General features: G+C 41.3%; 2 protein-coding genes across 10 annotated transcripts in view; both read left to right on the top strand.

Annotated features, from left to right (window-relative positions):
- Positions 1-8,751, top strand: part of RNF170 (ring finger protein 170) — a 29,045-nt gene extending 20,294 nt beyond the window's left edge. For all 7 annotated transcript variants that reach the window (XM_079909568.1, XM_079909569.1, XM_079909565.1 and 4 more), the window contains 3 exons: positions 44-117; positions 3,165-3,275; positions 7,010-8,751. In XM_079909568.1, coding sequence (XP_079765694.1) covers positions 44-117; positions 3,165-3,275; positions 7,010-7,279 — 455 coding nt within the window. In that variant the 3' untranslated portion in view covers positions 7,280-8,751. The remainder of the gene's footprint in view (positions 1-43; positions 118-3,164; positions 3,276-7,009) is intronic.
- Positions 8,752-13,869: 5,118 nt separating this feature from the next.
- On the top strand, positions 13,870-21,199 carry THAP1 (THAP domain containing 1). Of its 3 annotated transcripts, none has more exons than XM_079909563.1 (3): positions 13,870-14,223; positions 17,574-17,769; positions 18,314-21,199. In XM_079909563.1, the coding sequence occupies exons 1-3, from the start codon at positions 14,153-14,155 to the stop codon at positions 18,686-18,688; spliced, it is 642 nt and encodes a 213-aa protein (XP_079765689.1). In that variant the 5' UTR covers positions 13,870-14,152; the 3' UTR covers positions 18,689-21,199. The 3 variants fall into 3 exon arrangements, with proteins under 3 accessions (XP_079765689.1, XP_079765688.1, XP_079765690.1); XM_079909562.1 differs by lacking the exon at positions 13,870-14,223 and adding an exon at positions 14,430-15,098; XM_079909564.1 differs by lacking the exon at positions 13,870-14,223 and adding an exon at positions 14,430-14,803.
- Positions 21,200-21,498: the final 299 nt, after the last annotated feature.

Below are 21,498 nucleotides of genomic sequence, written 5' to 3' on the forward strand. Positions count from 1 at the left end.
TATGGACTTAACAACATCAATATTAATGTTTTCTTCCCATTAGGTACCTGCATTGTGGCATACTGGCGATACGGTTCATGGCTTGGGGCAATCAGTTGTCCAATCTGTAGACAAACGGTAATGTTTGTGCCCAGAAAACATCATTTATACTAGCTCATTTTGTAAATTTTTATAGTTTCTGTATCTAACTCTTGAATTATTTTTATGTTTTTAGCAGAACTTCATTTATCCAAAGCTTCTCTGATGTTTCTCCATTATTTTTTTTAATGTCTTTAAGACACCTCAAAAAAAGGGAATTCCCTTTGATATCCCTTCAGTCATAGTGAAAAACAGCTGGTACATGAACCCTTCCCCAAATCCTAATAAGTCTTTGTTGTAACACCAGCAAGGGAACAACTGAACTGGCAATCAGGCTTAAGCAAATATGCTCTGCATAGACTTCTTTTGAAAAAAATAATTTTTCAGTTGTACTTTCTTTTTAACCTGCCCATCTGTGGTGAGGGTCCAGACAGCTTTAAATGACGAACAATGCCTTTGAAAAATGTCTCTTGTGGAGCCGTGGCCACGTCGCATCACCCAGAGCAGATTAGCCTGTTACATCAGTACAGATGCTGCCTCCGAGGGACGCAGTGAGGTTTTACACACGCGTGTCGGAGACTGAAGTGTCAGTACGCTATCAAACGGCTCAATTTCTTCGACAAACTGGAGAAACAAAATTTTGTTTCGTTTGAAAAATCTGAGAAACTGATATTTGTAGTTTTTAAGTTAATAAATATAGCCAAATGGGATGTTCTATTCACTTTTCAGAATTTCCTTTATATTATTCTTTTCATTTAAAATATATGCCTGTCTGATAATGACTCATGATCAGGTACACAGACAGCCTCTCCTTGGGAAGTCTTCCAGTGCAAACGGACGTCCCGACCAGGATGGAGAGCTTCCAAGTCAGGATGCTGAACTGAGCGCACGCATTTACTTTTGCTCCCTCTGGCAACCCCACCGAAACAGGAAAGGCGTAAACCCACAGGGACCACAAAGTAAAATAAGATTAGAGAAGGCACAACAGTTGTTGAAAAATTCTTTGTACAATATAACAGACGTACAGGAAAGCACACAAAATAAAGAGGTACAGCTCGCTGACTTGTCACAAAGCAACACCTGAGTAGCCACCACTCAGATGAAGAAACAGAAACTGGCCACAGCCCCAGAAGCCTCCTCGGGACCCCTTCCAAATCCCACCCCCCTTCCTTCCTCTCCTAGAGGTAGCTACTATTTGACTGTTAGGATAAGCATTTCCTTGATTTTCTTTACAGTTTTATTACCTTAGCATGCTCCTCTAAAGATTACTGTTCAGTTTTGCCTAATTTGGGGACTGTATATAAATAAAACCGTATAGTGTGCACTGTTAAATACATATACACATACACAGAAATGCACACACGTGTGTGTACCTTTCAGCCATTGTTCTCGCTTATCCACTTCCCCCACTGCTGCCTTTTTTGGTTGGAGAGAGGAAGGTTCAAGGCTTTCTCTTCTTTTCTTCTTGCTTCTATCGATACATCCCCAGATTCTGCCTCTTTCACACTTTTTACCACATGGTTAGGAGGAAGATCATTTTTTGGTACCACCTCTCCGGCTGATTTGATGTGTGACACAAGGCAGTTGGCCCTGAAGCTTATTTGCCAGTGCCACCTCTCATCTTTAGCTCTCTGCCAGCAACACGGAGACCAGGCCGAAGGTCTTGCCATAAACAATTAGTTCCACCACCTGCCCCTCTTTCTGGCACTACCTGTGGCTTTTCATAGGGCATATGCGCATTAGCAGGTGGTATCCTTTGGACCACACATAAATTGGCTAGAGGTGAGAAAGGTGGAGATAAACTTGTGGGTTCCCTAACTGCAGTGCGTTCCCACTGCAGTTCATCTACCTGCCCCACCGCCTGCTTCACTGGGAACAGTGTGCAGGCTGCTGCCTGTGGCTGGGACATGGTCACCACGTCTCCCCTGGGCGCGCACACTGACACGCCGGCGGTCCTACCACGTCCCTAGGGTGAGTGCAAGTGTCAAGCTTTCTGGACACCCCAGACAGAGGAAGTCCTTCCTCTCCAGCATCACTATAACGCCTACCCCAGTGCCTTATAACGGGCTGTTGAACACGTCTCCCTCCCCTTCTGTCCTGGGGATTGTGATCACCAAGGCGCAAGGCCACGTTGTCCTTTTTTTGTACGTCTAGCACTTAGCGCAGTGCCTGGCCCATGTACGTGGTCAGTTAACATTTAGTGAAAGAATTCATCTTTATTAACAAATTTGTGAAGAGATGGCTGTACCTGCTGTTCCTACCACCTGCTGCTCTTAGGCACTCCTGTGTTTGGCTGTTTGGGAAGCACCTGAACAGTGGGGTCCTGGTTTTACAGCTGAGCTGAGGGTCAAAACAACAGTGAGATGATTTAAACCCAAATCTATCACGGCTCCTTCCCATATTTATCTCTTTGTACAGTGGCCATTTCTATAGGAGGTGTTATATTTTTAAATATACTTGTTTTTCGAGGTACCGTCATCTTCAGATTACCCGAGTATAGTCCAGGAACATTTGTGTATCCTCCTTAGCTCCGCCATGGAGGAATCAGGGTTAAATGTATTATGTTATATAACAGTATCAAGAATTACCTTTTTGATTGTAGTAGAGATGGGTGCTTGAGAGCTGGTTCCTGCAATAACTTCAGCTCTGTGTGATGCTGGTAGCATTCAAAGATCATTCAGATACCAGAGAGGATAAGGAATCATGATTTTAATCAAAAAAGAAAGCCCTAATTTTCCTCTCTCGAAGTGATATGTCACTTTGCTCCTGAATATTTTCTCATCATTCTTATATCCTCAAATGTCTGTTAGCCCAAACAGCGAACTACTAACTTGATCCCTGGTGTGGATTGAAAGGTACTTAAACCAGTGCCCATTTTATTTTATAGGAGTTCAAATAACATTTTGAATGGATTTTATTGTAAGGAAACAGTAGCTTACTTTTCTCCCCTGTGTCGCCTTTGTTAAAAGAAACGAGCGAAATCTAAATTCAGAAGCTTTTCTCATTCTATTGAATAATAACACAAAATGAAAAAAAATTAATGCTGCAGAAAGGTGTAACAATTCTTTTTTTCTGTAAATCTACAGGTAACTTTACTGCTAACAGTATTTGGTGAAAATGACCAGTCTCAGGATGCTGTATCATTGCATCAAGATATTAATGATTATAACCGGAGATTCTCAGGGCAGCCCAGATCTGTAAGTAATGTTGTAGCGGGTGCAAAGTTAGAGTGTGATGATACTTCGCTTTTGTAAAGTGAGATTTACCAACAAATAGTCAATGTGAAAAATCTGTGTGTGTTACGTGAAGTCTTTACTTTTCATTGTTGCTGTCATTCACTGAGTTACAGCTTTCCCAAGGACTACAGTTTTCTATCTTTTAAAAAATGGCATTATTAAACTCTTTATGAAAGTGATACCAGCAAAAAAAAGCAATAGGAAAACATTGGAGGGAAAGGTAAAATTATTGACTCCTACGTGATTCTAAAATAGGGTTTGTCTTCCAGGAAACTTACAACTGAGAACTTCTGGAGGGAGTTTTACCTTGTGTTTTACTCTATTTTACCCTGGCCCCATTTGAATTTGTTCCCTTAAGTAACCCTAAGTGTTGGGGGTTTTGTATGTCAGGTATTCAAAAGCATTCTATTTTTAAAGAGCACATTAATTCTACAGTTGCCCCTCCTCCCCAAAAAGGCATTTGATAGATTAAAAACCCACACTTTACTGACTCATCCCAGTTTTCTCAAAATTTAACAAAGAATTCTAGAAGTGTATGACTAAATATGTACTTGAAAACCCAGAACACACTCAGTACAAATTCGTACTGGAAGCCCAGACTCTGCTCCACGCTCTAGGCTCTGACGTCCACTTGCTCAGGGTACATCCCACTGGCGCGTTCCTGGCGTCTCGGACATGAGATGTAACATGCACAACACTGACCCGATCCCTCCTTACCTCAGCCTTACTCAGCTCAGTGCTGATGTCCTCTTCTCCCTCATTCCCCTTCTCTGATCTGTAAAGAAGTCCTAACGTGTCTTTTCTTTCTGGGGATGCTGTCATTTCTGCCTCATAACAAGTCCTGTGTCTGTAGCCATCAGGCCAGGCCACCACCATCTCTTGCTTAGGACAACTGCAGTGGCCTCTTCACTCGGACCTTTTCCTCTGCACAGCAGCCCAAGTAATATTTTGAAAACATATGTAAGACCACGATGCTCTTGTGTTTTGAAACTTCTGAATTTCTGGACTAATGTCCCAACTCCTGGCTGTGGCTTTCAAGGCCCTGCATGGCCTGGTTCCCCCTCCCCTCCCTCGGGATGCGGCTCTCAGAACACGCTCCTGGCCTTCCTACCTTCGTGCCTCACTCGTGCCATTTCCTCTGCTCGGAATGCTTGTCCCGCTGCTTGCCTCCTGGCTGACTTCCTCATCCTTCAGGTTGGCCCTAGTATATCTCCCTCGGAGAGGCTGTCCCCAATCAACCAGGGCAGTCTCTCTCATTGCCCTCCGACCTTGTTCATTACCGTTCTCTCAGGAGACGGAAAGCTTCATGAGGGCGAGGACCGTGTATATTTAGTCACTACTATGGTCTCAGTGTCTGGAATACAGTAGGCCTTAATGCTTGTAGAATTTATGGTTATCCTTAAGATAGAAATGATACTCCTCCTCCCAGCCAAGAATATAAGCTGTTAAAATGCTTCTGTATTACACAACTGCGTAGACTTGTGCTCCCTCGTACATGCTGTTCCTCATTCTGGGACGTCAGGTACATTTAAAGGCATACAGTCTCGCCTGCTGTGGATGGTGACAGGCAAAACTTTTAGTGACAAGAAAAGCGTGACCTGGTCCCTGTTGCCCTCCGTGGCTCTTTGGGAGCCTCTTCTGCTGTTTCTGATCCGGCAGTTTTCTTATGTATCCTCCAGGGGCATCTTAGGACGATTCTTTGAAAATCAGTTTCAAATTCAAGAACTACCACTGAACTTAAAAAAATCATTTTAAGATGTTCATTCGTATTTTAAGGTGTGAAGCATACCATTGCTCAGTTATTTTGTGTGCGTCAGATATATACTTAATGAATAAGAAAGCTTGGTATGTGATGAAATTACAATATAATAAAGACATGTAGGTTTTACTTTGATATTCTACCCCAGAGTTAGAGTCAGATTGTGATTAGTACACAAACATTTCTTAATAACCCATGCCATATTTCTTGTCTAATCACTACAGATTTTGTATAAACAACACCATATGAGAACTGAACAAAATAGCCCTGATAAAGGACAGAACAGTATTCAAAAGACATACTGGCTGGTCATTAGAATATCTTAAGTAATTTACCATAGACCTTGTGAAAGCTGTATAGCTGTTTTGCTTTAAGTATTAGTTTCTTCCACAGAGAACAGAAAATCAGCATGAGGAGTGATTCTAAAAAGACCATTTTTGTTCTTTTGTGATCCGTTTTCCAAAAGGAATTACAAGATATTCTTTGTCTGGTGGGGTTTTTAAAACCGTTTTCTCATTGCTTGCTCAGTTCTTCCCATTTTCGTCTCCATCTCCCTCTTAACTTATTCGGCATTTGTTGGACAAAATACATACTTAGAGTTGGATTTGTGATATTTATACAGATTGTTAAAAACAGCTGAACTGGCACTGGAATGACCACAGGAAGTGATTTACTTCCTCTGGCCAGTTTCTCTTGCATCTCCCAACCCCTGAGAAGTAAGACCTCAAAGAAGTTAGGCTCAGGAGTCGTCACGGTGCCTCATTACTACACGCGGCCTTATGGTCATGCAGTCAGCTAAGAGCTATGCAGAGGAAGTGAGAAGTTTCCAGTCAGAGACGAAACTGACTTGCTCAAGGTCATACAAATAGATACTGGTACTGTCTTTTTTTTAAAAAAAAAACTTTATTTAGATGTAATTTACACACCATATAGTACCCCTGTTTAAAGTATACAATTCAGTGGGTTTTAGTATATTTACAAAGTAAATATAATCTAATTATTAGCCTGTATATATTCAGAAACCATAATCATTTCCAGAAGGGTAAGGCCTGGCATTTCAAAAATTTTTGTGGCAATTAATAATTCACTTAGGGCTTCCCTGGTGGCGCAGTGGTTGAGAGTCCGCCTGCCGATGCAGGGGACACGGGTTCGTGCCCCGGTCCAGGAAGATCCCACATGCCGCAGAGCAGCTGGGCCCGTGGGCCATGGCCACTGGGCCTGCGCATCCGGAGCCTGTGCTCTGCAACGGAAGAGGCCACAGCGGTGAGAGGCCTGCGTACCGAAGGAAAAAAAAAAATTCACTTAAACTCAAGCTAAGCAGAATAAACATCCTAAGAAGGAAATCAGTTTCATTGCTATTCTTAGATGGTCAAAGCCATCAAAGTTGATGTGTCTGTATATACTTATATATTCTATATATGTATATACTTATATATTGTCTGGCAATTTATCAAGGTCTTTTATAACAATATCTCTTCTAGTTCTTAATAGTCCTTGTGGCACATACTCAGTGTTGTTGCCTTATCTCTAGTAGGTTAAACAACTTTCCCCAAGATCACTTGGCTAATAAGTGGTGTGTCCAACTTTAAAGCTCAAGCCTCAGCCTAGTTCAGTACACTGGCTTCTTTGTTGGTTTATTTTACTAACTCAAATTAGAAATAACTTGAGTTTTGTATTACTATATCCTGTGTTTCAAATTTGTTGATATTTTAGTTACTTTTCAATTATCTGCAATAAGACCTATTTTATAAGAACCTAGTAATCAAAGAACTATTTTTAAATAAAATGTGTAACTAGAAAATATGGTGTTCAGTGAATACATGAAACTCCTTCATTCATGTTAACTGAGTTTGTCTGCACATTGTAAGAAAATTATATTATTTTTAAGTCTAACACACTAGATACCAAATCACAGTATTTGTTCTTCCCCTACCAGATTATGGAAAGAATTATGGACCTACCCACTTTACTGAGGCATGCATTCAGAGAGGTGTTTTCGGTCGGAGGCCTTTTCTGGATGTTCCGTATCAGGATAATACTTTGTTTAATGGGGGCTTTTTTCTACCTTATATCGCCTCTAGATTTTGTGCCTGAAGCCCTGTTTGGAATTCTAGGCTTTCTCGATGATTTCTTTGTCGTATTTTTGTTGCTCATCTACATCTCTATTATGTACCGAGAAGTAGTAACACAGAGACTCAACAGATGAGAAAATGAGTGCACTAAAATATTTGAGTCAATGTGTAAAATCAAACAAAAGGACCATGGCAGTTTAAAGCATTTGAATATTATCTTACAAGTTTAAAACCACTGTATGACAAACATTTGATTGTCATTTGCAAATGCCTAGCAATATATGACTGGAATTTTTACATGTTGCAGGTCCCAATAGTAAGGTTAGAATTATAGTGATTTACAACTGTATCTTCATTCTGTGTTGTCTATAAAGTTGTGGAAAAATATGGAATTATATAAAATGGGATGCTTCTATATCTTCTCCCCCACCAAACTATTCAGGTTAACTGGATGTATAGTAAGGTGTTGTCAAACGTACAGTTTATCCAATTCATCCTTCTCGGTGAGTACCCACATGATAATATATTGCTGTGAGACTCACCTAAGTATTTTGGTTACAATAAAATATTGTACAATATTGGGGAAAAATCAGTGTTTCTTTGAGTAGCTAGGTTTTGTTCATTTGGAGCAGTTCTGCTTTTCCATTCTGATATAATTCTTTGCTACCAGCTGAAGGGGAAAGAAGAAACTTGAACTTTGTTAATTTGATTTTATATTCTGGTTTACAGAACACTTCCTTAAGTGACAGGAGAATTAACAAGTTGTGAGACATTGGACTCCAGCCAGCACTCTTGATATTCTCAGTTATGGCATTTCAGTAAGAGTTTGGTCCTTTTATAGGAACAGTATATAAAAGTTACTTGTAAAGGGAATTTTTGTTTCAGGAACCTGGGTGATACTGCAGACACATAACAGTTTGGTACATTCCTGAGGAAGGTGGTTCTCCGTAGCTGTGAGCATCAAAGACCTGAGGAGGGTACTAGGAACACTAAATTTGACAAGAGAAATTACTGGTGAGCTATAGCGACAGAATGTACAGATTTGGTTAGTTTTCTCTGTCAGAACACTTTTGTAATACTGTCCCTAGATGACAGAATATAGCCCAGATTCATCAGGCCTTGTGCAGAATGAGATGATTCAGCAGGAACGTTATCTTGGTTTTTGGATGACTACAGCATAAGTACTTAACGCTCTTTTATGCAGTTTTCTGTTTGAGAAGAATCAAAACCACAAGTATTACGAAATCTTAACTCCCTCAGCTGGCACTGCCCTTGAGTGACCTGGACAGCAGGGTAGTCACTGATCCCCAGGGCTCAGGCAGTGTCAGCTCTGCGCCTGGCAGCCACTGCTAGTCATCCTGTCCACTCATGTATCAGTGAGCCTCACTGTCAGTCTTCCAGGTGAATCAGAGGCCATCAACTGATGAGATGCTGAATGATACATCAGTAGTGTCTTGTAATTTGGGCCTAAGACAAAGCTGCTGCTTGTCACAGAGAAAAACAAAATCCTTAAGTATAGCACATTGTAATTAAAGCGATTTCTTGCATACCGTTCATTTAATCCTCAAGAGAGTTAGGTGAAGAAGACAGGGCATTACCTTCCTTTTCATAGATGAAATCCCTGACGTAGATGAAAGGGCTTTTTTTTGTCTGAAGCCATGCACAGATAAGTGACCGAACTGGTATTAGACTCCTAGGACTCCTACATGGGGAGAAACTGGGATCCTTTGGAAGACTTTTGGAACATACTGGAGTAGGACAGCTTGGGTTCTCCTAAGAACAAAGGTTTAGAAAGATTACCTATCAAGACTCCACGAATCCTGATTCACCATGTCCAAATCAAACTTCTCATAGAGTGGCACACTTCATAGGAAAACGTTTCAGCTGCAGTCACTAACTTGAGAAGCTAATGAGTAGGAGTTCTTTACACCACCATTTATCAGTCTCGAAATGCATTGCCTACCAATTATAAATTTGGTGTGGGGCTACAGCAAAGCCATTTTTGAAAGGTTTTAATTTTCTGTGCATGTGTTCTGCTTCAAGTGTCACACTTACAGTACTTTTATTGTAATATTTGGAATTCCTTCTAAGACTTTCCTGGTAGAGGCGTATTGTACCAACTTTTGTAACATACAAAAACACTGTAGGAAGTCTTACTAAGTTGAAAAGGGAATATGCTGTCTTCTCAGAAGTTTAGACCTGTTTATTATGTCATCTTTATTGATCAGTGATAATAAATGTAGAAGGGATCCGAGAGTATTTAAAGCAAGTAGAGTCAATCAGTGTTTTAAATTTTTAAATATCATAGTAATACTTCTGTGATTCAGAGTTAGAGCATATAAATCAAAGCAACAGTTTGGATTTTCGTAAACAACAATATTGTAACTTTCAAAAAACAGATGGTCCAGCCCCAGGAGCAGATGATAACTTGGGCAGCTCTGTGGGGAGGGAGACAGAGGAAACAGTTGTTCTAACTGTCCACTAGAACAGTGGTTCCAGCTGCTATAGTTCTCAGCACTGAAAGTAACATGGGAAGAAAGGACTGTGCTGGTCCCTCTGGCTGTGCGGATACCTACCTCACAGAGCTGTTTCAGAGGACTGACAGTTTGGTTCAAACCTTGTGATTTAAGAGTTTGTCAAGCAGTGACTCTTTTGAATAAAAGCAACATATCTAAAATTAAAGAGTAGCTGTTATTGTCTGGTTTCTTTGACACTGCTTTAAAATTCGAAACTCCTGAAATAGCATTCAATACAATGGTTGCAGTGGCTTTCTTTTTCACCTCATCACGTTTCTAATTAATTTTAAAATTTTAAATGTAGAAATGTTTTTGAGAAAAATTATTTAATGTGGGCAATCTATATTAATTCTGGACAATAAGGGTGAGATTGGAATCAGTACCCTTGCACCCTGATTCCCCACCCCTATTTGAGTGTGTATTTTACTGAAACTGTATAGTTGATAACTGAAATGTTCTTTTCTGAGTCTGAGGGATAGGAAAAGGGCACTCAAGGTTTTAAGGCCCTAAGGCTTAAAGAGTTTCCCAAGACCAGGTTAGTAGGCTTTAAGGGCTGCCGACAGGAGGCGATCCTGTCACAGAGATAAAGACAATCGTAGAGCTTTTGCTGTTCAGTCAGAACCAGACCATCTTCACAGCATCAGTATTTGTTTGAAGCATCGAGTTCCTGACTGCAAGCAAACCTCAGGTGTTATCAGTCACTGTCCCCTCCACCCACTGCCTCCTCTGACTTGTCCCATGTCCAGTACGGGGCATGAGGGGAGTACACACCCGTTAGACAACACTGAGCATGTCTGAACACTGTCCTTTTTCTTCCAGACTAGTGGCCTTTTAAGGGGAATGTAGTATGTGACATAGGAGAGGGCTATGGGCTAAATAAAGATGTTTTAAACTTCACTACATCTAACAGTTTAGATTTTAATTAATTTTAAAACACAAAATTTAAAAATAACTACTCAAAAATATCTAATAATTCAGATCAAAACACTCACCCTGCTAATCGGTCTTAGAGGAAACCTATAGTTAACATCTACATGGAAATTAATCTTTGTTTCATGAATCCTAGAATGTTAACAGCTGTAAGGGACCTTAGAAACTGACTAGTTTTTGTGTTTTCTCTGTGAAAATCAGATAAAACCTATGGATAGCTCCCCCAGAAAAATGCATATATACACATACGTATAGTTTTGATTCATTTTCAGGGGATTCAAAGAGCTGACCATTCATGGATTCCAAATTAGAAATTCCTCAGTCCTACAGCCTAACTCTACAGATGAAGATAATGAGGCCCAGAGAGAATGAATGTGAGGGTATTTTAAAATAAAAACTGTTTATAGAAAAAGCAGCATAGTTGGATAGAAACTAAAATCTAAACTGTTAGAGATCAGTGAGTTTAAGGCATTTTTAGGCCTTAGCCTTCTCCAACATCAAAAAAGTGGTGTATTTTTCTTCAGTTTATCAAGCAAGAAGACGAAGTGTACCCTTCTAGAAGAACTGAGACAGAACCTACCCTTTTAAGGTCAAGGGTTAAATTTTCCTTTTTCCCTAAAAAGTGTTCTATTAGTAAATGAATTAGCTCCCAGCCTCTGAAGCCTCTGAAGAACGTCAAACTTCTAACTATCCTTCAGTTCATCCCTATTTATTCCCTTTCCCTTAAATGGTCATATAAAGCTACGCATATATTCACTTTCGATATTTACTGAAGTGGTCAGATGAAGAGATCATAAGAGCATATAAACATCTCTCTCATTCTGTAAAAAAAATGGCAGTTTTGCCTCTCTTGTGTGGCCCTTGTTTGCTTAATAAGCTATTTGATTAAAGTAGAACAAATACCAAACATCTTATAGAGGTCAGATGATGAATTATCATAAAGTGAACACACTGTTTAACCATCACTTTGGTCAAAAGATGCATTACCACCACCATCCCATAAGCCCCCCTTCATTGCCTCTCTCCCCAAAAGTAGCCTCTTCTGACTTTAGTTTTACCTACTTTTGTTTTTTCACTCTACAAAAAACAGAATCATATAGTGTATTTCTTTTGTGTCTGACTTCTTCAACATTGTTTGTTAAGAATCATCCAGGTTGTGGGACTGCTTTATTTTAATTGCTATATAGTATTCCACTGTATGACTGTACCACAACTTACTCAACTATTAATGGACGTTTGGGTTGCTTCCATCAACATTTTTAAAAAGCAGACAATCATCTTTGAAAAGTAAAAATGCTTCCTTGAAGTCACTCCTTGACAAGTAAGGAACAGTTATTCCAGCCTTAGGAAATGTTAAGAAATGGGCAAAGGAGAAGCCAATGATGGGTGCAGGTTAGTTTAGAGGTACTGAAAATTATTTTTCTATTAAGCAAATAAATTGATTTGCAGACCACACTGTGAAAATTTAGTTCGGGGGACTGTTTTTTTACAAAGAAAAATACAACCTTTAGTTCAGTTCAGTAATATATATATTTTAATTACATTCAATTCACCTTACCAGTAAATTTACCATTTTCAAGTAAGGAAACATTAGGATGATAGTCAACAAATAATAAAAATGTTTATTTCATTTCCAAATTATGGATAGCTAGAAGACAGAAGGGGAGGGGAGAACAGAACTTGGCTGAGGGAAATCCAACCAAACGACTGAAATGACTGGCTCACAAGCCTCAAAAGGGCACCCTGGACTGGCTGGGGAGCTTCCACGCTTCTTTAGTAGCCTGCATTCCCAACCTCAGAACTATTTATACTTTCTTTCACGTCTGACATTCCTCAGTCCTACAACCCCAAAGCTTCCGGAATCACTCCCTCCCCTCCCAGGCCTCTATCCTGTTGGGGGACATAGTTTTTTTTTTAATTTTTTTTTTTTAAGGCCATCAGCATCTCAGTAAAAGGCACCACCGTCCATTTATCTTAAGTTGCTCCAGCCAGAAACGCACGCTCAAGTCACCCCGATATCTTGATCCTTTTCCTCCTCATTCTCGTTTCCATCCATCAGCAAGCTCTGGTGCTTCTGCCCCTTACACGTGTCTCTGCTGCCACCACCTCAGTCCAAAGCTGTCAACCTCTTTCTTGCCCGAAACAGCCCCTTAGTTGGTCGGCTCACTTTCGCTGTTGCCCCTCACTGATAAACTCTTCCTTTAACAGCCAGAATGACTTTTTCAAAATGTTTAAATGGCTGAGCGGCTTCCCACTGCGCTAACATCCAGACCAACAACTTGCTGCTCTTCAGCCTCACTTCATGCCCTCCTTCCCTGGCTCATGGGCTCGACCACACAGCCTCCATTCAGCTCCCAGAAAAGACAAAACTCCTTCCTGCCTCAGGGTCGTAGCACACATTCCTTGGGCCAGGAACGCTCTCCCCAGCCTGCCCACCTTCCTTCTTTACACCGCTACATGTTTTTCCCTTCCTCTGGTTCTCAGATTCAACGGCCCCCTTCTCAGACAGTAGGCAGTGACCTCTCCTCCGCCCTCATTCACCCTTCCAGCGTTCTAACGTATTCGGGCATCTTCGCACAGTGCGATTCTTTTATATTTTTTATTGTACGCCTTCCCCTCAGTAGAACATAAGCGCTATGAACACGGGGGCTATACTAGTCTTGCTCACTTCATCACGAGCCACGAGATTACCGGCACCCACGGAAGAGGCAAAACCTCCCTCCGACTGAAAGGCGCGTCAGCTGTCGGCGATTCCCGACGCAGCACCTGGGGACGGGCTAACTGAGATCGCTACAGCAGCCAACAGCCTCGGCCCGCCGGCTGCGTGCGGGCGTCCGCTCTCGCTGCTAGGCGCCGGGGCCTGGGCTTCTCAGAGCCTCGCGATACCTGAAGAGGCAGGTAAGGCGATGGAGGCCAGCGGGCTGGGAGAGGAGTCGTCCACCTAGTTCTAGGAATCACGCCATCTGTGGCCGCGCTTTCAGAGAAAAGAGCGCAACTGCCCAACGCCCTCAGGTTTACACCTGCCCTACTTTAGCCCAGCGGACCCAAAAGACCGCCTAGCTCTCCACCCTACACCGTCCGGGATAAGTAACCCAGCGAAGCACCGTGGGGTCGGAACCGGCCCTGGGCTCCCGCCCACTCCCCCTCCCCTCCCCCCAGGCAGTTCCTTCTTCCTTCCGGAAGCTCGGAGGCCCCGCCCACTTGCGCAAGGCCGAGCTCGCCTCGCGACACGCCGGGCCTCAGCCAATGGCCTGCGTCCCAGGGAACGTTACCTCTGACCTCAGGGCTAATCAGAGACAGTAGGACGAACTCATCGCGAGAGGTGAGGTTGAAGCTGCCTCCGCCATTTTGGAGATGGGAGACGGGCGATGGCTGTGGTCCTTCTGCTAATGCAAACAACAAAACGAGCACATGAGTCACTCCGAATAAGGCTCTCATCACTCTAACTGCTGACCAAAACTACAGAAGGAGCGAAGGTGTCAAAGCCGAGCGCGGCGACATCGATAGCAGCCTCAACTGCCTGCTGGGGCGGCAGAAGTTAAGTAACTGAGGACCGGGAGGATGGTGCAGTCCTGTTCCGCCTACGGCTGCAAGAACCGATACGACAAGGATAAGCCCGTTTCTTTCCACAAGTAAGTACTCTGCGCGCCTCGTGGGCTCGGCCCCTAGTGGGGCCGGGGGCGCGCGGCCGTGCTCGGGGGCGGAGCCAGGCGCGTGTCCGCGCGAGACCTGTGAGAGGGGCGGGGCGAGGGGCGGAGCTAGGGGCGGGGCGCCGTCGGCGCTCCGGGCCAGGAGCGGTGGGCTCGTCCCCGGAGTAGCCGCCGGCGCCCCGCCCCGGGTGGCGTTCTCGGCGCGCGTGGCCGCGCCGGCCTGTCCTCGCGCTTAGGTTCGCCCGCCGCTCGGGGTGGCAGGTTCGGGGCCCAAGGGCGATGCCTGGAGACCCGGCGGGTCGTGAGGTCTCCAGACCCGGAGGCAGCTGGTTTCATCACCCGGGTCGCGGAGTAGGCAGGTGGTAATGAGTCTTTAGAAGGGAGGCTGAAGCAGCAGCAGCGACGGAGAAGGCCCGCGTTTCCCTCCCTGCTGGAGGGGGCGTGGGGCGGTCCAGCGTCGCAGCCGTTAGGACTGACTTGGCCAGGCGTCCGGGAGGATGTTTTGTTCCCAGTTTCTAGGACCCCACGTTCAAGGACCAGTGAGTTTCCCAGAAGGGTTCAGGTACTGCCAAGATGAAGAGCTGTGTTTCGCGCACAGCGGCAGCGTGGGCAGTAGCAGGGTATCGTGCGTGGGGAAGAGCACTCTCGGAGGGAACGCGGCCCACCGCCCTCGGGGCTGCTTCATCCGGGAGGTGCCGCGGCCGGAGTCCGAGGAGGGACGGTCTTCTCTTGAGAAGAAAACCGCAGAACGGAATGATAGTGATCGTTCGATGTCTGCACGGTGCCATTTTCATTCAGCCAAATTCAGTGTTCACAAGTTTTACTACGTTAAGAAAATGTGGCCGTAACTTACGACTGTAAGTGGATAATAGCTAAAGAAATGAGAGTTAGTGGTAAATCATACAAATTATTTATAGCTAAGTAATTACAAAAGCAAAAGCAAATATTCAGTTTGGGGGTGGGGACCTTTTTAACAGGGAATGTGGGCGCATTTTATAGGTTTGATAGAATATGAGAGGAACAGAAATAAGAGTGTCTAGAGCATAGAGAGAACTTTTTGTTTTAAGATTTTAATTAAAATAATTTTTTATTTTTGGCCGCGTTGGGGCTTTGTTGCTGCACACGGGCTTTCTCTAGTTGCGGTAAGCGGGTGCTGCTCTTCGTTGCCATGCGTGGACTTCTCATTGCGGTGGCTTCTCTTGTTGCGGAGCCTGGCGCGGGGGCTCAGTAGTTGTGGCACACGGGCTCAGTAGTTGTGGCTCACGGGCTTAGTTGCTCCGCAGCATGTGGGATCTTCCCGGACCAGGGCTCTAACCCGTGTCCCCCTCATTGGCAGGCGGATTCTTCTTATCCACTGTGTCACCAAGCAAGTCCCTTTAAAGAGATCTTGAGTATTGATGTTTCCCCTTCCAAGAAGGGGATAGAACACTTAACACTTCCAGGATTCGGTTCAGTATGTCCTTCTATTACCTCTTGATTTATTAGAATTTCTGAAAGCTGATGAATTGACCTCCAGGACTTCCAAAGTGAAGGAGTAGGTCTGGAGATGGTGATGTGATCAAAGGCATTCAGTTCCCACCTCCCCATTTCTAATGATATGGCAGAGGGAATCTAAACATAGGGAAGACCCTTCACTGGCACTGCAGACTGGTTAAGGATGACATTCACACATCAGAAATACTGAGTTTCTGCTGGCTGTTAAATCGAAAGAAGGGCTAACCTGCCTCTAAGCCCTTATCTAAAAGAACAGTTTGGGGAAGTAAATGGGAAAGATCTTGACCTCAGAAAGAACCTGCATTGTAGTCCTTGAGTCTGGAGGCCCTGAGTGCTGAGTTTTATCAGTGATTGCTACTATGTTTGTACTTCTAGAGGCACTTCCAGCAGGAACCTTCTAGGAGTCCTTTTCTCACTTTCTACCTGATGGCAGTGGGAACAGCTATGCTGGGCAAAGAAAAGGGACTGCCGCAACGGTGGGTTAGAGCTTCCTGATCACAGCAGAGTCAGGCTCAGGCGTACCTCACTTGGAAGAGGAACTGTGGAACACAGATGCAAAGCACCCTTTTTTGGCTTCTTTCCAATCCCCCCAGCTCACTAAATCCTTGACCTGGAAGAGTAAAATCACAATAAGTTTAAGCTCTTCCTAGCTCCCTTTATCTGGGCCTAATGGACATATTTCAGTTGATTAAGAGGTAATTCGAAATGAATACTTTTCTCTATTTCTTTCTCACTATGATTTAACTAATTTGATTAATTCATATTTGTCATACTGATTCTGAGAATCAAAAGCTTCTTTTTCTCAGTACATAGTTATAAATGTGCAATTTTGTTTTATAATACGCAGAAAATCACTGGTGAAAAAATAATTAATACAAATTCACTCTATAGCATGTATTTTCACCTGAAACTTTTAGTGTCTTCAGTATAAAAGTTAAGCATTAAAAACTGAGATAAACAGATAGCGGACCTATACGATTTACCCTTGTGTATTTAGATGTGTGTGGAATCCCTGTATCTGTTAGTGAAGGTTATTTACAATATCGCTGCATGTGGGCCTCGACCCCAGCCTCCCATCACTTAACTCTGCCACCTGCGTGCATCTATCCACATGGCTACCTTTTAATAAGAATATTTTTTTATAATGTAAATTCTTAATCAGCCTGTCCTGTTTAGATTGTATATGTCATTGTATCTGACATTCTTATAGCTGTTATGTGATCAATCAGATTCCTGTAAGAAATATTGCTTTTTAAGAAGAACAAAGATACCATGCTGGGAGGGATGACTTATATTCCACATTAGTGGTGGTCACTTTAGTTATAGGATTTTAAAAGAAGTACATTTTTAAAAAATTTACTTGATTCAAGTCTAGTTGATTTATAATGTGTTAATTTCTGCTGTTCAGCAAAGTGATTCAGTTATGCATATGTATACATTCTTTTTCGTATTCTTTTCCATTATGGTTTATCTCCGGATATTGAATATAGTTCCCTGTGCTATACAGTAGGCCCTTGTTGTTTATCCATTCTCTATATGTAATAGTTCGAATCTGCTAATCCCCAACTCCCACTCCATACCTCCCCCTCTCCCACCCTTGGCAACCACAAGTCTGTTTTCTATGTCAAAACAAGTACATTCTCAACAAACTAAGGTAATAAGGACACAACTAAACACTGTCAAAAAAAAAAAAAGATTGGCAGGGCTGGTGTTTTAATCAAATGCCTCCTTGGTGTGTTAACACCGATGTAAGCTAGTTCTTTTCTAAGCAGGAAAGTCTGGGTGTGCCTTTTTTTTTTTAAATAAGGTTGGAAAACTGAATTATGTCGTCTTCTTAGGTTTCCTCTTACTCGACCCAGTCTTTGTAAAAAATGGGAGGCAGCTGTCAGAAGGAAAAACTTTAAGCCCACCAAGTACAGCAGCATTTGCTCAGAACACTTTACTCCGGACTGCTTTAAGAGGGAGTGCAACAACAAGTTACTGAAAGAGGATGCTGTCCCCACAATATTTCTTTGTACTGAACCACGTGACAAGGTAATAAGTGTTTTAAAATATTGGGTGGTTTTCTGTTTATAAAATTAATGTGTTCACTGTGGAAAATCCAGAGTAGTGTTAAGAAAATAAATGTTGCCTGGAACCCATCACTTGTAAATAACCACTGTTCACAGTGAAATACTTTTAAAAAATACAAAGTGCAGTTTATTAAAGTTAAATATCCTCACACTAAGAAACTCAGTCTAGCTTCATAACTTACTTTGAGATCACTCTGTAGTCCTACTTACATGTTGATAAGTTTTGATTTTTCTTTGTCAGTGATAGTTCAGTTTCAAAGTATTTTTCCCCTCAGTTTTAAGTGCTTAATATTTAATTAAATCTTAATAATCATTCTGTGTTACTTGCATCCCATTTCTACTTCAGAAAGAAAAGTACAATTAAAACTTGAACTGTTTTCTCATTTTAGAATGTTTCTATACCGAGGAGACAGAAATGAGTCTAGTATTCTTAAATAATTCCACAGATGAGTTCTTGTGAACTGTTTCGTCATGAAACTGAAACGTGCTCTGCATCTTTGTTTTAGAAGGAAGATCTTCCAGAGCCCCAAGAACAGCTTCCCCGACCTCCGTCAACACCCCCGGTTTCCCAGGTTGATGCTGCTATCGGGTTACTCATGCCTCCTCTTCAGACCCCTGATAACCTCTCCGTTTTCTGTGACCACAACTACACTGTGGAGGACACCATGCACCAGAGGAAGAGGATTCACCAGCTCGAACAGCAAGTAGAGAAGCTCAGAAAGAAGCTCAAGACCGCACAGCAGCGGTGCAGAAGACAGGAGCGGCAGCTGGAGAAGCTAAAGGAGGTCGTGCACTTCCAGAAGGAGAAAGACGACGTCTCCGAGAGGGGTTATGTGATTCTACCAAATGACTATTTTGAAATAGTTGAAGTCCCAGCATGAAGAGTGAAATTTGTGTTGGTGTTCAGTGGGGCAATACCACCTACCCTCTTCTAGCCTGTAGAGGAGTTTCATTTGAAAAAAACTACACTTGGTCACTTGTATAAAAACAATTCAGAATATTTTTTTAAAAGAATAAATTAGATATATACTGTAAAATTATAAATGTTTTGTTTGTAATTTCAGGGTTTTTACATTTTAACAAAATATTTTAAAAGTTATAAACTAACTTCATTGTAAGTTGGTTTCAAGATTGGGGATTTTTGTTTCTTAATTTGAGTATTTATAGAAATGATATGAAAATAAAAAGTAAAGAGAATGATAACAGTGCAGTAAGGATGATTTAAGTTTAAAGTTTAAAATTTTAAATGAACACTTTATTCATTTAGAGAGAGAGAACTTAGTCACATTTTAAATCAGAAGCATGGGACAATAACTTCTCAGAATATATATATATATATATATATTCTTATTCACATATTCTTATTTGTAAAGTCAGCAGATTCATTTATCTTAATCATTTATCAAAGATAAATTGGCAAGTCAATACTTAAAAAAAAAAAGATTAGTTGTCTTTAGAGCAGAAAATGAGTCATTCCATACCTAATCAAAATGGTTAAAAGACTTTAAAGAATGGATTTTTAAAAAGTGGACCCTTCTTTTCCCCCCACTGTCTGGCATTCTAGAATTAGAAGTGTGTCTCCACTGCAAGATACACTCTCCAGTAAGCAAAGTAGGCATTGTTATCAGTGAGGTAATGACCAATGACCAATGGGGGCTGATCCACGGCTTGCCTTTTTCTCTCACTGCGCCGAGCTAAGGGACATCCAGTCCCCAACTGTAGGTGTACCTGCATCCAGATCTCTGCCAGATGTGTTGTGTGGGTAGAGTTTGACTTGTTCCATAAGGTGAAAATCTTGCACTTGACTAATTGATTTTGGTCAAGCCTTCACATAAAAAACGATTTCTTCACTTTTACCACAAGTTAGAAATTACATCCCATTTACCTTAAGGAGTGATTTGCATTCGAAAGCATCCTGCTAGGTAATGTTTATTTTACTTAATGCCGAGACTCAAATACTGAGGTTTCTGTTCAAACTGTGAGTTGTGTTCTGACTTTGTGAGAAAGTTTACATATATTTGAAATGAAAACAGTTCTGAGTAAACAAGTACTGCTGTAGGAATTACCTACTGAGATTTAGAGTAACTGCTCCAACTGTAATTATTTCATATTTCAAAGTGCTGCACAGACCTTTGAAGGCTGTATTAAAGATACTCAGTGATGATGTCCAAGAGTGTCTTTTGTAGACCTGATTTTCAGTGTAATTCACTGCCATGCCACTACTTTGATTCATGGAGATTCGATTTTTTATGAACCAGTATTTCAAAAATAGAAAATTATGATTACTTGAAATTATATCGTCTGATAACACTTAGAACTAACTCTAAGGAATCAGGATTTTTTTCTAGTTATTCGTGAGTCTCATCATTGTTTTTAGAAGCCTCAAAATCTCTAAGTAGTTGTTTTTACATTTCATCTCTCTTAACGATTCCTGGAGAATATGTGGGTAAATATTTTGCAAAGTGTATATCTTAAATCTAAATTGTCATCTACGTAAAAAAAATCTGTGTGTGTGTGCGTCCATGTCTTCAGAACCAAGAATCCAACACTGAATTGTAAAAGAGATCATCATAATTACTTAGTGTCTTAGCATTATGATTTAACCTGAAGCTACTTTTTTTTCATGAGACATAAATCCCTATTTGGAGAGAACTGAGCAAGCAGCATGTATACCAACTGTTTGCATTTAAATCATTTATTATGTTTAACATAGGGAGTTTGAGGTACAGGCGTTTATTTCTGAATATGAAAGGAACATTTGTTGAAATGTTTTAAAAATTCATTTTGTTAAAATTCATTTTGTCTATTGTATCGTTTATGATATTGCCAAGAGAAGGAGAACATTTAGGCTAAAATAGGTCCTCTTCAATCATAGTGAAACTTAGTCTGAAACAGCAGGGACAAGGTCTCAGTCTGGAACAAGTGGGGAGGAGACCCTTGTGAGTTTCACCATAGTATAAAAGATGACATTTATTCTAAGCACCGATAGTGACATCCTAAAGTTTCCATCTATGAATGATATAATTTGGCAATAATAGAAGAAATAACTGTTTCTTAATAGAACTGCTAGGAAAACTGTAGAATTTTAGAATTAGAATGGACCTGAACACTTGCTGAATCTCCAAACCCTGCAGAATCCCTTTGTGAAATACTCCTGACAACTGGACATCTGTTCTCTGTATGCCATTTACATTTAAGCAATTCTGTTTAGATTCTTTAAAATGGGTTTCTGGAATAGAGTAGAATTTGTTACCAGTTTTTAAAATACTTGTTTATAATGCAACTATAAACTTTGCTTTAAACTACTGCATAGTTTGAACTATCAAATTCCAAATTAAAGAAGTTTCAAAATTTTGTAAAATAATCTAAATGTTTATTAGTTGTGTACCTGTTATGTGTACTAAAAATAATTCTGTCATTACAGTAAAGAAACATTGGTGTCTAAAGTTATTAGCAAAAATTTTTGCTTGGAAATTCAAATACATGAGGAGATTTTTTCTTTTAACTATAATTTGTGTAATCCCTTTCTTAGAAGTATAACCATAATGGTGAAGGCAGTTGAAAGTTTCACTTGATGCGGGTTTTTTGTTTTTAGATTGAAGTAATATTCTCTGATCATCTTTAGTTATTTAAAAAATTATGCACACATACACATACCCACAACCTATGGCTTTTATAGTCAGTCATAAGT

Source organism: Stenella coeruleoalba (assembly GCF_951394435.1).
Source record: "Stenella coeruleoalba genome assembly, chromosome: 21".
Classification (NCBI taxonomy): domain Eukaryota; kingdom Metazoa; phylum Chordata; class Mammalia; order Artiodactyla; family Delphinidae; genus Stenella; species Stenella coeruleoalba.

Bases quoted from the DNA above. Each gene is read 5' to 3' on its own strand.
- THAP1 (XM_079909562.1), top strand. From the start codon at position 14,815: ATGAAGAGCTGTGTTTCGCGCACAGCGGCAGCGTGGGCAGTAGCAGGG. The intron at 15,099-17,573 runs GTAAGTGGATAA...TCGTCTTCTTAG, and splicing joins TGTGGCCGTAACTTACGACT to GTTTCCTCTTACTCGACCCA. The intron at 17,770-18,313 runs GTAATAAGTGTT...TCTTTGTTTTAG, and splicing joins GTACTGAACCACGTGACAAG to AAGGAAGATCTTCCAGAGCC.